At 41.0% G+C, this 13,643-nt stretch overlaps 1 protein-coding gene across 1 annotated transcript; it reads left to right on the plus strand.

Annotated features, from left to right (window-relative positions):
- Positions 1 to 2,543: 2,543 nt before the first annotated feature.
- Positions 2,544 to 5,110, plus strand: LOC123492637 (chondroitin sulfate synthase 3-like). The gene has a single exon (XM_045225370.1). It carries the CDS (start codon positions 2,664 to 2,666, stop codon positions 4,236 to 4,238), a length of 1,575 nt encoding a protein of 524 aa, XP_045081305.1. The 5' UTR covers positions 2,544 to 2,663; the 3' UTR covers positions 4,239 to 5,110.
- The last annotated feature ends 8,533 nt before the right edge of the window (positions 5,111 to 13,643 follow it).

Below are 13,643 nucleotides of genomic sequence, written 5' to 3' on the forward strand. Positions count from 1 at the left end.
ATGGTTAGGGACAGTAACATGACATGGTTAGGGACAGTAATATGACATGGTTAGGGCTGCAGCAGTAATATGACATGGTTAGGGCTGCAGCAGTAATATGACATGGTTAGGGCTGCAGCAGTAATATGACATGGTTAGGGCTGCAGCAGTAATATGACATGGAGCAGAGTGGTACTTATCCATCTGGAGCAGCGTGGTACTGATCCATCTGGAGCAGAGTGGTACTGATCCATCTGGAGCAGAGTGGTACTCATCCATCTGGAGCAGAGTGGTACTTATCCATCTGGAGCAGAGTGGTACTCATCCATCTGGAGCAGAGTGGTACTCATCCATCTGGAGGAGAGTGGTACTCATCCATCTGGAGGAGAGTGCTTCCAGAGTGCTTCAAGCGGCCAGGGCCTAAAAGCCCAACACGTTTTCCGTTTCCTAAATGTTTCTTATGGGCCCTCGCTTCATGCTGCCAAATTGCTTCTCTGTGCAGTTCTTTTATTCAGGAGCTTAAAACCATTAATTTGCCATTTAAATGCAGTTACGAAAAAGGAAGCTCAGTGCCGTAATGATAGGGCACAGGATCAAGCAGTGCTGCTAGGGGCGCTCTACTTCAGGTGAACCAACATTGGTGGATGTGTTTTATTCTCTGGCTTATTAGTTCTCTTTGAATAACGGAGTGAATAGGCAGGAAAACAGTCATATCTGGGTCAAATCGCAGATGGCTACTAGCTTTTCCCTTTAAAAGGTGATGATGTAATAAGGAAATGAAACATTTGGGAAGTCAAACACTTTGTAACAAAGTAATCATTTTTTAGCACAGTAAGTCGTTTTGTTTCCCCCAACCCCCCTTGACTTTAAAACAAATATTCTAATATCCGGAAACTCCTCACTATGTTAATGAAGACACATACACTACCTCATAATATCTTATCTATTTTAATAAAGACACATACCCTACCTCATAATATCTGTCTACTATAATGAAAACACATACCCTACCTCATAATATCTTATCTATTTTAATAAAGACACATACCCTACCTCATAATATCTTATCTATTTTAATAAAGACACATATAACTACCTCATAATATCTGATCTATTAAAATGAAGTGCAGTGCTTCTTCCAATATGGCTAACAAGAGATGCCGCACAGCACAGGGAATAGAAAACATCCCTGCACCACTCCAAGCAGTGCATATTGGAATCCAGTGATAGGGTGCAGCAGATATGTAATTATCAGTGCAGTTTAATTAACAGCTCAATTAGTATGGTCGATGGCGAGGGCTAAGGGTAACAATACCTCACAGCGGAGCCTCTATCAGCGAACACTGAATTAGCGAGCGGTGTCCGTCCCCCGTGTAGCTCAGTCGGTAGAGCATGGCGCTTGCAACGCCAGGGTTGTGGGTTCTTTTCCCATGGGGGGACCAGTATGAAAAATGTATGCGCTCACTAACTGTAAGTCGCTCTGGATAAGAGCATCTGCTAAATGACGTATATGTAAACGTCCTTGTATACATCAGCTATGATTAAAGAATCTGGACTACATGTCTTACTGCAGTTATTGACTGGAATGTAAAAAATAAAGCATATGGATTGAAATAAGATGGTTAGCATTAAGAGGATTAACATGATATCCCATCACAACATGATGTGAAATAGCCTGTACCGTATACATTTTGAATGGATGTGTGGACATTTCAATGTCATGTTTTCTGGACGTTATGTACATCCAAATGTGTTTATTTTTACCTCGAGTTGTGAGTTGGGGTAAAAGGGAACCAAGTGTTGAACTATCGCCAGTCAACATCGGTTCTTCTTTAATATGGATTTCGGTTAAGTAACCATCTTGCATGGGTTTTGGAAATGATGAATGTTCATATTATTGTAGGTCTCCTTCTCTATCAGTTCTTGTGAGCAGGAGCGTATTATGTTGTAAACCAGTTTACTGTAGAGTCATTTGGAAATTGGGCTAAGGAGATTGGAAGTGATTAAGGGTTCATGATACTGCTCTCTTCTCTTTATCTGGCTATAATCTGTCATGGTCCTTCAATACATTTTTTACTAACGATTAACTCTGTGTGTGCTTTCTAACAATCCCAGTGTTATTCTGTTTAATTAAAATCATTAAGACAAGGTTAAACATCTTAGCGGAGTAATTGGTTTCTCTAAACCAAAATGAACTCCTTTCTCCTATCTTCTCGGCAATTACCATAAAAGCACACAAATAACCTGCCATTTTTCTAGTGCCTTTTGTCACAACGTATCAAAAGGGTAATTGGACTGCTTCTTGTAATGAACACTTTTGCTCAATTCCATCGTTGAGTCTTGCTTGTTTTATTGGGTACCTCTCCTGAGCTCTCCTGGCTGGGAAGCTCTACTGAAAGACTATTATGACATAGACAATGTGCTGGTTATCAGGATACTAGTTATTAAGCTCATAAAATCATTGTACATGCAAACCATGCTTCAAATGAGTATTCAAAGTAGTACATACATTGAGATCCATTCAATTATCCAAACAACACCTGCTTTGTTCCAGGAAATCTGCCTTTAAATAGATCAGAGGATGAGAGAGTGTTCTCCTATTGTATCCATAGACACCCCACTGTCACACTAGACATTCCCATTATCGGCTGTGCTGACCATTATGTATTTTGCTCTTTCCACAGATGCAGCAGCTCTTCTACGAGAATTACGAGCACAACAAGAAGGGTTTCATCCAGGAGCTCCACAGCAGCAAGATCCACAACGCCATCACACTGCATCCCAACAAGAGGCCTGCCTACCAGTACCGGCTACACGGCTACATGCTGAGCCGCGACATCTCCCGGCTACGCTACCGCACCATCCTCCTGCACCGCGAGGGCCTGGCCATGAGTCGGCTCAGCGATACAGAGGTGCAGTGGGAGGATCAACAGCTGGGGGCGCAACCTTCCTACACGCGCTACCAGCCCGCTGAAAGAGGGGACGTCATCGAGTGGGACTTCCTCACTGGCCGACATCTGTACTCAACGGGGGAAAACCAGATGCCCCGGCAGGGCCTCGGGAGCCTGCTCCGGACTGCCCTGGAAGACACAGTGCTTCAGGTAATGGAGATGATCAATGAGAACTCCAAAGCCCGCGGGCGTGTTATCGACTTCAAGGAGATCAAGTATGGCTACCGCAGGGTTGACCCCGTGCACGGGGCTGAGTACATTCTGGACCTACTGCTTCTGTACAAGAAACACAAAGGGCGCAAAGTGACAGTACCTGTTAGGAGGCATGCGTACCTGCAGCAGTCTTTCAGTAGGCCCTTCTTCAGTGAGTCTGAGGAATTGGATGTTGTTGAGCTGGTGGAGGCCATCAACACCGAGTCCCAGTCCTTCTCTTTCCTCTCCAACTCCCTCAAGATCTTCTCGCCTTTCCAATTCTCTGAGTCGACCAGGGAGATGCACGAACGCAGCCAGAGAAAGGTCAACATCCTGGTCCCGCTGACAGGCCGGTACGACATCTTCGTCCGCTTCATGGAGAACTTTGAGAAGATCTGTCTGATCCCCAACCAGAACGTCAAGCTGGCCATCATATTGGTGGACAACGACAGCAACCAGGACAGGGAGAAGCACTTGGACTTGATCAAGGAGTACAGCAAGAAGTATCCCAAAGCGGACCTGTCTGTCATCCCCATGACGGGCGACTTCTCCCGGGGGCTGGCTCTGGAGCTGGGCTCGTCGCAGCTTGACAACGACACACTGCTCTTCTTCTGTGACGTGGACCTGGTCTTCAACGGGGACGCCCTGCAGCGGTGTAGGCACAACACCATCCAAGGGAGGCAGGCTTACTATCCCGTCGTCTTTAGTCAGTACGATCCAAAAGTTGTCTACGCCGGCAACACCACCCCTGACGACAGCAGTTTTGTGTTCACCAAGAAAAGTGGCTTCTGGAGGGATTACGGCTTTGGAATCACCTGCATATTTAAAAGTGACTTGCAAAAAGCTGGCGGTTTCGATACGTCGATCCAAGGCTGGGGATTGGAAGATGTAGACCTGTTCACTAAAGTGATTAACTCCGGTTTAAAAGTGTTCCGCAGCCAGGAACCAGGAATCGTCCACATTTATCATCCTGTTCAGTGCGACACTAGCCTTGAGCCCAAGCAATACAAAATGTGCCTCGGGTCTAAGGCAAGTACTTACGCATCTTCGATGCAGTTAGCCGAGCTGTGGCTGGAGAAACACTTAGGTGCAGGGTACAACAGAACTTCCACCTGACATTCCCGCTCTCTGTGGCTCCTCAATGGAGGTTACCTCAGTTCTGCAGACAGCACTGTGCTGTGTGAGTAAGAAAGAGAACAAACAGCAGAGAGAGAAAAAGAGAGAAAGTTCAAGGGTACGCTCAATTATCTTTGGTGCAATTTGTCGTGTTCCTCTGGTGATTCGTTTTTTTCGTCAATTCTTTACAGCGTCTTCCGAAGGACATTGTAATGTATTTTACTCACGGCTTGTTGGGAACTGTGATGTGGTTTGTTTCGTTCCTGTTTCTGTTGTTGTCATGAGATTCACATGTATGCCTCAGGACCACATATTTTTATCACCTGGCCATCTCCAATGAATGTGTGTTTTGTAGCCTTCCGTTGGATTAGTTGCACAGAGCGCCCCTCGCCTACTGTGAAAATGACACTGACAACATCACCAGAGAACAAAAGCAGTAATAATGTTGATAATAATACTGAAACAATGACAATAATGCTAATAATACATGTACTGAAAGTACCACAAATGTGCTTTAAAGCTCCCAGATGGGAAACAGACTGTAAACTAGAGTTTTCTAATTCATACAAAGAAGAACCGAAAGTACTTCATCCGCAGTATTTTTTAAAGAAGCGTGTGAATAATTTTGATGATTGTATCTTTATTTTCTAGTCAAAATATTTACATGGATTTAAGGTACTGGATACCGTCCAACATTCGCTGTGTTCTTAATCTCATTGCAAAGGCCCACATTATATCATTCTGTCTGATATGTGACCATGCTTCAATGAACAAAAAGGCATCTTGTCTCCATTATTTTAGCTTTGTGGCTTAGAAGTCGTTCAGTTTGCTGGCAAGAACAACTAAGGTATATTAAAATGGGTTATTTATAATAAAACAAATGTTGAAATGCATACTTTTCATATCTGTGCTTATTCTAACTTAAAACACTGCATTGAAAGCAAAAAATGGATTTATTTAGTGTGTATCTACATCAAATATGCGTACAAATGATTATATGAATAATATGCAAATTACAGATACAGTATAGTGAAATATAAATATCATATTGCAGTACTCATCACAAATTCAGCTGTGAACTTTAAAGTGATATTTGACACACACACACAAAAAAAACACAAAACAAAGTTAATTAGTCCACTGTTGATACAGTCCCAAAGGATTGTGCATGTCAGCAGAAATGTTTTCATGATAGAGCACTTTCAGTAAACATCTAAAGCGTGACCGTGATGCGTTTTCCATCATTACGATGCAATTTGCATTATCATCACACTTTTGGATTTGAATTGAAAGTTGAAAGATCTTGAAAACTTTTTGGGACCGTATATCAACAGTGGACTAATGAACAAAATACTGAAATATGTTTTTTTTTTGTATATATATATATATATAAAATATCCTGTACCACTATTTTATAATTAATTCCAATAATAACTAGTTTGAAAGCAAACAGACCTCAAACACTGCCTTCAAACAGCTCAAATAGTTTCCTTAATTTCTTTCTGTACCTATATTCATAATAATATGCCATTTAGCAGACGCTTTTATCCAAAGCGACTTACAGTCATGCGTGCATACATTTAGGTGGTCCCGGGGATCGAACCCACTACTCTGGCGTTACAAGCGCCGTGCTCTACCAGCTGAGCTACAGAGGAGTGTGCAGTACTCATGTGCAGTCCTCATCCATAGACGTTATTGATCATTTACTTGTCTCTATTCCATGCACTTGTTATGAATTCGCACACCACAAATCAATAACAATCTTAACAGTTTAACTTTTCCTTTGCTGTATCAACATGTATTACAGATCATCTCCAGTTATACAATTATATGGAGAAGGAAAAGTTAAAGTAATGGCTCAGATGACTGTTACCCACTGGACACAGACTGGTTGAATCAACGTTGTTTCCATGTATTGTGTCGACGTATTGTGACGTGGAATCTACGTGGAAAATACATTGGATTTGAAAAAATTAATCAACATAAACTGTTATTTTGAGTGGGAAATTTCAACCACAGGATTATGTCATCATGCTAACCAATTTTCAACATAGACAAACCTTGTATAAAATATGTTGGATTTTTACCTTTGAAACAACGTCAGATCTTCAACGAGTATATACACTATCAGAAAAAAACAGTAGGCTGGACAGCACCTCCTACTGGAGAGTTGATCTATCTACAGATATCCCTTTGGTCTCCCATCCTGGGCTTTAACCAAGTCCAGCTCTGCTTAGCTACAATATTTGTGCTATCGTGAGAATTATCTTTGAGAAATAGATTCACTGTTGCTATCGAAGTCATTCCAAAGGGTAGGTTTAACAGAGAAAATTCAATTTAATCATACTTTATAAGTCATATATCATCAATGTTTAGGCCTATATAACATTAGGGAAGTCATCGACAGCTGTTGTTTCAATTTAACCCATGGTTCAACTAAAAATAGACAATACATATATGCCTAGGGTTTCAAGCTTTGGTTGACTTCAAATGTAATCGTCAAGTTACTAATTAATATGTTGTATTCACGTCTCCATCTCAAACCAAAAATCTAAATTAAAGAATAGGACTAAATAAAATCAAACTTTATTTAAAGTGCATTTAAAGTTTGATTTGATTCAGTCCTATTCTTTAACTTGGAGTTTGGTTGAAGTGGAGATGTGAAACCAACATAAATTATTAATTTGTAGACAGACTGGATATTGAATTGTGTGTGGTTGTCAACGCAACCCAATATCAACATTTGAAGGAGATGTATCTTCTGCTTGGATAGTTCCATCTGTGCCACTGACTTAGTCTGGCTTTAATTCCAGTTTGTCTACAAATTAATAATTTATATGTTGGATTCACGTCTCCATCTCAAGCAGAGTATGACTAAATCAAATAAAATTTTAAATGGACTTTTAAAAAAGTTTGATTTGATTTAGTCCTGTTCTTTAATTTAGATGTTAAGTTGAGCTGGAGATGTGAGTCCAACATATCAATTATTCATTTGTTGACAAACTGGAGCCACACTAATAAGTGTGGCACAAAAGATACATCTCTTTCAAATGTTGATATTTCGTTGCGTTGACAACCGAACACAATTCAATATCACTTTCGCAATACGGTAAACAGCCTAAAGTTAAGGCTATTTTACAAACTAACGTAACAGTATTTGTTCAACCTTAAAATTAGTAAAACATCCATGGCCAGATTTTGAGGTTACTGTAACTATGTCTTCTTACTGTATGCATTTCATAGAAAGTGTTCATGATCAAAATAGCATGCAAAGGTCGCAGGTCTGTGGAGATTTTCACAATATTGCAGAATCTCAAACAGCATTGATGACTTGCACCATGTACTTTTAATGTAATCTCAACTATAATCCAGCTATTAGATTAAGCACAGTGATAACACATTACGTTGTTGTATAATTACAAAATATCTGACATTGTTTTCCCATTTGAACATTGTTTTGCTTCTAAATGGTTGAAAGCAAAGTGATAACACATTTAGATGACAACTAAACTAAAAACAGTTATTGTTTTTCAATTGGAATTTGGTTGTGATTTTAGATGGTAGAAAGCATAGTGATAGCACGTTGGGAATTCAACAAACTTCTAGCTGTCTTTTTTGAGTGGGTGAATAAAGATTGAAATCTCATTGATCAAAGTCTCAACAAAATATTACCCACATTTCCACGTTGAAAGGATGTGGTGTGCCCAGTGGGTACATTGTCAGATTTTGAGAGGAAGAACCATTCAACATGGTTCAAAATAACAAGTAACATTATCTTTATTTTTGCTCTGTTCAACTTCCTTTTTCTGAAAATGCAACACACACATTGATATTCTCCTCCCCCCAAAAAAAATACAAAATAAAGGCTGTAAATCCATCCCAGAAACCAATAATTAGGTGTGTGGGTTAGCATTTAAACTACATACACTAGTATCAAGATATCCATGCTGTTTCCAGAGTTGGCCTGTATAATGGGTTAGGGTTAGTTGGCCTGTATAAAGGGTTAGGGTTAGTTGACCTGTATAAAGGGTTAGGGTTAGTTGGCCTGTATAAAGGGTTAGGGTTAGTTGGCCTGTATAAAGGGTTAGTTGGCCTGTATAAAGGGTTAGTTGACCTGTATAAAGGGTTAGTTGGCCTGTATAAAGGGTTAGTTGGCCTGTATAAAGGGTTAGTTGACCTGTATAAAGGGTTAGTTGACCTGTATAAAGGGTTAGTTGGCCTGTATAAAGGGTTAGGGTTAGTTGGCCTGTATAAAGGGTTAGTTGGCCTGTATAAAGGGTTAGTTGGCCTGTATAAAGGGTTAGTTGGCCTGTATAAAGGGTTAGGGTTAGTTGGCCTGTATAAAGGGTTAGTTGGCCTGTATAAAGGGTTAGTTGGCCTGTATAAAGGGTTAGTTGACCTGTATAAAGGGTTAGGGTTAGTTGGCCTGTATAAAGGGTTAGGGTTAGTTGGCCTGTATAAAGGGTTAGGGTTAGTTGACCTGTATAAAGGGTTAGGGTTAGTTGGCCTGTATAAAGGGTTAGTTGGCCTGTATAAAGGGTTAGTTGGCCTGTATAAAGGGTTAGTTGGCCTGTATAAAGGGTTAGTTGGCCTGTATAAAGGGTTAGTTGACCTGTATAAAGGGTTAGGGTTAGTTGGCCTGTATAAAGGGTTAGGGTTAGTTGGCCTGTATAAAGGGTTAGGGTTAGTTGGCCTGTATAAAGGGTTAGTTGGCCTGTATAAAGGGTTAGTTGACCTGTAAAAGGGGTTAGGGTTAGTTGGCCTGTATAAAGGGTTAGTTGGCCTGTATAAAGGGTTAGTTGGCCTGTATAAAGGGTTAGTTGGCCTGTATAAAGGGTTAGTTGGCCTGTATAAAGGGTTAGTTGGCCTGTATAAAGGGTTAGTTGACCTGTAAAAGGGGTTAGGGTTAGTTGGCTGTATAAAGGGTTAGGTTAGTTGGCCTGTATAAAGGGTTGGTTAGTTGACCTGTATAAAGGGTTAGGGTTAGTTGGCCTGTATAAAGGGTTAGTTGGCCTGTATAAAGGGTTAGTTGGCCTGTATAAAGGGTTAGTTGGCCTGTATAAAGGTTAGTTGGCCTGTATAAAGGGTTAGTTGACCTGTATAAAGGGTTAGTTGTTGGCCTGTATAAAGGGTTAGGGTTTAGTTTGGCCTGTATAAAGGGTTAGGGTTAGTTGACCTGTATAAAGGGTTAGGTTAGTTGGCCTGTATAAAGGGTTAGTTGACCCGTATAAAGGGGTTAGTTGGCCTGTATAAAGGGTTAGGGTTAGTTGGCCTGTATAAAGGGTTAGTTGGCCTGTATAAAGGGTTAGGGGTTAGTTGGCCTGTATAAAGGGTTAGTTGGCCTGTATAAAGGGTTAGTTGGCCTGTATAAAGGGGTTAGTTGACCTGTATAAAGGGTTAGCGGCGTAAAAGGGTTAGTTGGCCTGTATAAAGGGTTAGTTGGCCTGTATAAAGGGTTAGTTGACCTGTAAAAGGGTTAGGGTTAGTTGGCCTGTATAAAGGGTTAGGTTAGCTGGCCTGTATAAAGGGTTAGTTGACCTGTATAAAGGGTTAGGGTTAGTTGGCCTGTATAAAGGGTTAGTTGGCCTGTATAAAGGGTTAGTTGGCCTGTATAAAGGGTTAGTTGACCTGTAAAAGGGGTTAGGGTTAGTTAACCTGTAAAAAGGGTTAGGGTTAGTTGGCCTGTATAAAGGGTTAGTTGGCCTGTATAAAGGGTTAGTTGGCCTGTATAAAGGGTTAGTTGGCCTGTATAAAGGGTTAGTTGGCCTGTATAAAGGGTTAGTTGACCTGTAAAAAGGGTTAGGGTTAGTTGGCCTGTATAAAGGGTTAGTTGGCCTGTATAAAGGGTTAGTTGGCCTGTATAAAGGGTTAGTTGGCCTGTATAAAGGGTTAGTTGGCCTGTATAAAGGGTTAGTTGGCCTGTATAAAGGGTTAGTTGGCCTGTATAAAGGGTTAGTTGGCCTGTATAAAGGGTTAGTTGGCCTGTATAAAGGGTTAGTTGACCTGTATAAAGGGTTAGGGTTAGTTGGCCTGTATAAAGGGTTAGTTGGCCTGTATAAAGGGTTAGTTGGCCTGTATAAAGGGTTAGTTGCCTGTATAAAGGGTTAGTTGACCTGTATAAAGGAGTTAGGGTTAGTTGGCCTGTATAAAGGGTTAGTTGGCCTGTAAAAGGGTTAGTTGGCCTGTATAAAGGGTTAGGGTTAGTTGGCCTGTATAAAGGGTTAGGGTTAGTTGGCCTGTATAAAGGGTTAGTTGGCCTGTATAAAGGGTTAGGGTTAGTTGGCCTGTATAAAGGGTTAGGGTTAGTTGGCCTGTATAAAGGGTTAGTTGACCTGTATAAAGGGTTAGTTGACCTGTATAAAGGGTTAGTTGGCCTGTATAAAGGGTTAGTTGGCCTGTATAAAGGGTTAGTTGGCCTGTATAAAGGGTTAGTTGGCCTGTATAAAGGGTTAGTTGGCCTGTATAAAGGGTTAGTTGACCTGTATAAAGGGTTAGTTGACCTGTATAAAGGGTTAGGGTTAGTTGGCCTGTATAAAGGGTTAGTTGGCCTGTATAAAGGGTTAGTTGACCTGTATAAAGGGTTAGTTGGCCTGTATAAAGGGTTAGTTGGCCTGTATAAAGGGTTAGTTGGCCTGCATAAAGGGTTAGTTGGCCTGTATAAAGGGTTAGTTGGCCTGTATAAAGGGTTAGTTGGCCTGTATAAAGGGTTAGGGTTAGTTGGCCTGTATAAAGGGTTAGTTGGCCTGTATAAAGGGTTAGGGTTAGTTGACCTGTATAAAGGGTTAGGGTTAGTTGGCCTGTATAAAGGGTTAGGGTTAGTTGGCCTGTATAAAGGGTTAGGGTTAGTTGACCTGTATAAAGGGTTAGTTGACCTGTATAAAGGGTTAGGGTTAGTTGGCCTGTATAAAGGGTTAGTTGGCCTGTATAAAGGGTTAGTTGACCTGTATAAAGGGTTAGGTTAGTTGGCCTGTATAAAGGGTTAGTTGGCCTGTATAAAGGGTTAGGGTTAGTTGACCTGTATAAAGGGTTAGGGTTAGTTGGCCTGTATAAAGGGTTAGTTGACCTGTATAAAGGGTTAGTTGGCCTGTATAAAGGGTTAGTTGGCCTGTATAAAGGGTTAGTTGACCTGTATAAAGGGTTAGTTGGCCTGTATAAAGGGTTAGTTGACCTGTATAAAGGGTTAGGGTTAGTTGGCCTGTATAAAGGGTTAGGGTTAGTTGGCCTGTATAAAGGGTTAGGGTTAGTTGACCTGTATAAAGGGTTAGGGTTAGTTGGCCTGTAAAAGGGGTTAGGGTTAGTTAACCTGTAAAAAGGGTTAGGGTTAGTTGGCCTGTATAAAGGGTTAGTTGACCTGTATAAAGGGTTAGTTGACCTGTATAAAGGGTTAGTTGACCTGTATAAAGGGTTAGTTGGCCTGTATAAAGGGTTAGTTGGCCTGTATAAAGGGTTAGTTGGCCTGTATAAAGGGTTAGTTGGCCTGTATAAAGGGTTAGTTGGCCTGTATAAAGGGTTAGTTGGCCTGTATAAAGGGTTAGTTGGCCTGTATAAAGGGTTAGTTGGCCTGTATAAAGGGTTAGTTGGCCTGTATAAAGGGTTAGTTGGCCTGTATAAAGGGTTAGTTGGCCTGTATAAAGGGTTAGTTGACCTGTATAAAGGGTTAGTTGACCTGTATAAAGGGTTAGTTGACCTGTATAAAGGGTTAGTTGGCCTGTATAAAGGGTTAGGGTTAGTTGGCCTGTATAAAGGGTTAGGGTTAGTTGGCCTGTATAAAGGGTTAGTTGGCCTGTATAAAGGGTTAGGGTTAGTTGGCCTGTATAAAGGGTTAGTTGGCCTGTATAAAGGGTTAGTTGGCCTGTATAAAGGGTTAGTTGGCCTGTATAAAGGGTTAGGTTAGTTGGCCTGTATAAAGGGTTAGTTGGCCTGTATAAAGGGTTAGTTGGCCTGTATAAAGGGTTAGTTGGCCTGTATAAAGGGTTAGGGGTTAGTTGGCCTGTATAAAGGGTTAGTTGGCCTGTTAAAGGGTTAGTTGGCCTGTATAAAGGGTTAGTTGGCCTGTATAAAGGGTTAGTTGGCCTGTATAAAGGGTTAGTTGGCCTGTATAAAGGGTTAGGGTTAGTTGGCCTGTATAAAGGGTTAGTTGGCCTGTATAAAGGGTTAGTTGGCCTGTATAAAGGGTTAGTTGGCCTGTATAAAGGGTTAGTTGGCCTGTATAAAGGGTTAGTTGGCCTGTATAAAGGGTTAGTTGACCTGTATAAAGGGTTAGTTGGCCTGTATAAAGGGTTAGGGTTAGTTGGCCTGTATAAAGGGTTAGTTGGCCTGTATAAAGGGTTAGTTGGCCTGTATAAAGGGTTAGTTGGCCTGTATAAAGGGTTAGTTGGCCTGTATAAAGGGTTAGTTGGCCTGTATAAAGGGTTAGTTGGCCTGTATAAAGGGTTAGTTGGCCTGTATAAAGGGTTAGGGTTAGTTGGCCTGTGTAAAGGGTTAGTTGGCCTGTATAAAGGGTTAGTTGGCCTGTATAAAGGGTTAGTGGCCTGTATAAAGGGTTAGTTGGCCCTGTATAAAGGGTTAGTTGGCCTGTGTAAAGGGTTAGTTGGCCTGTATAAAGGGTTAGTTGACCTGTATAAAGGGTTAGGGTTAGTTGGCCTGTATAAAGGGTTAGTTGGCCTGTATAAAGGGTTAGTTGGCCTGTATAAAGGGTTAGTTGGCCTGTATAAAGGGTTAGTTGGCCTGTATAAAGGGTTAGTTGGCCTGTATAAAGGGTTAGTTGGCCTGTATAAAGGGTTAGTTGGCCTGTATAAAGGGTTAGTTGGCCTGTATAAAGGGTTAGTTGGCCTGTATAAAGGGTTAGTTGGCCTGTATAAAGGGTTAGTTGGCCTGTATAAAGGGTTAGTTGACCTGTATAAAGGGTTAGTTGACCTGTATAAAGGGTTAGTTGGCCTGTATAAAGGGTTAGTTGGCCTGTATAAAGGGTTAGTTGGCCTGTATAAAGGGTTAGTTGGCCTGTATAAAGGGTCTGTCTCTATACTGTTCCACCTCCACTTAATATTGTGTTACAGTCCTATAGACTAAAACAAGTATTTTTACAATAGCACATGTAATACATTGTTTTATAATGTTGTAAACAGGGCAGGAAGAGAATCTACCCTGCTGACAGCTATTCAAAGGTAGTGCTCCCTCTAGGGGTACAATGAGGCGCATTACAATCCAGGGCAGGGTTTATACAACGTTTGTGGGCATTGAGATATCTACAGACCATAATCAAGTGTTATGATCTCAAATACTAATGCTTATATTATCATTACAGTACATTATCCTTACAGTACATTATCCTTACAGTACATTATCGTTACAGTACATTATACTTACAGTACATTATCCTTACAGTACATTATCATTACAGTACAT

Source organism: Coregonus clupeaformis, chromosome 15 (genome assembly GCF_020615455.1).
Source record: "Coregonus clupeaformis isolate EN_2021a chromosome 15, ASM2061545v1, whole genome shotgun sequence".
In the NCBI taxonomy this organism is placed as follows: domain Eukaryota; kingdom Metazoa; phylum Chordata; class Actinopteri; order Salmoniformes; family Salmonidae; genus Coregonus; species Coregonus clupeaformis.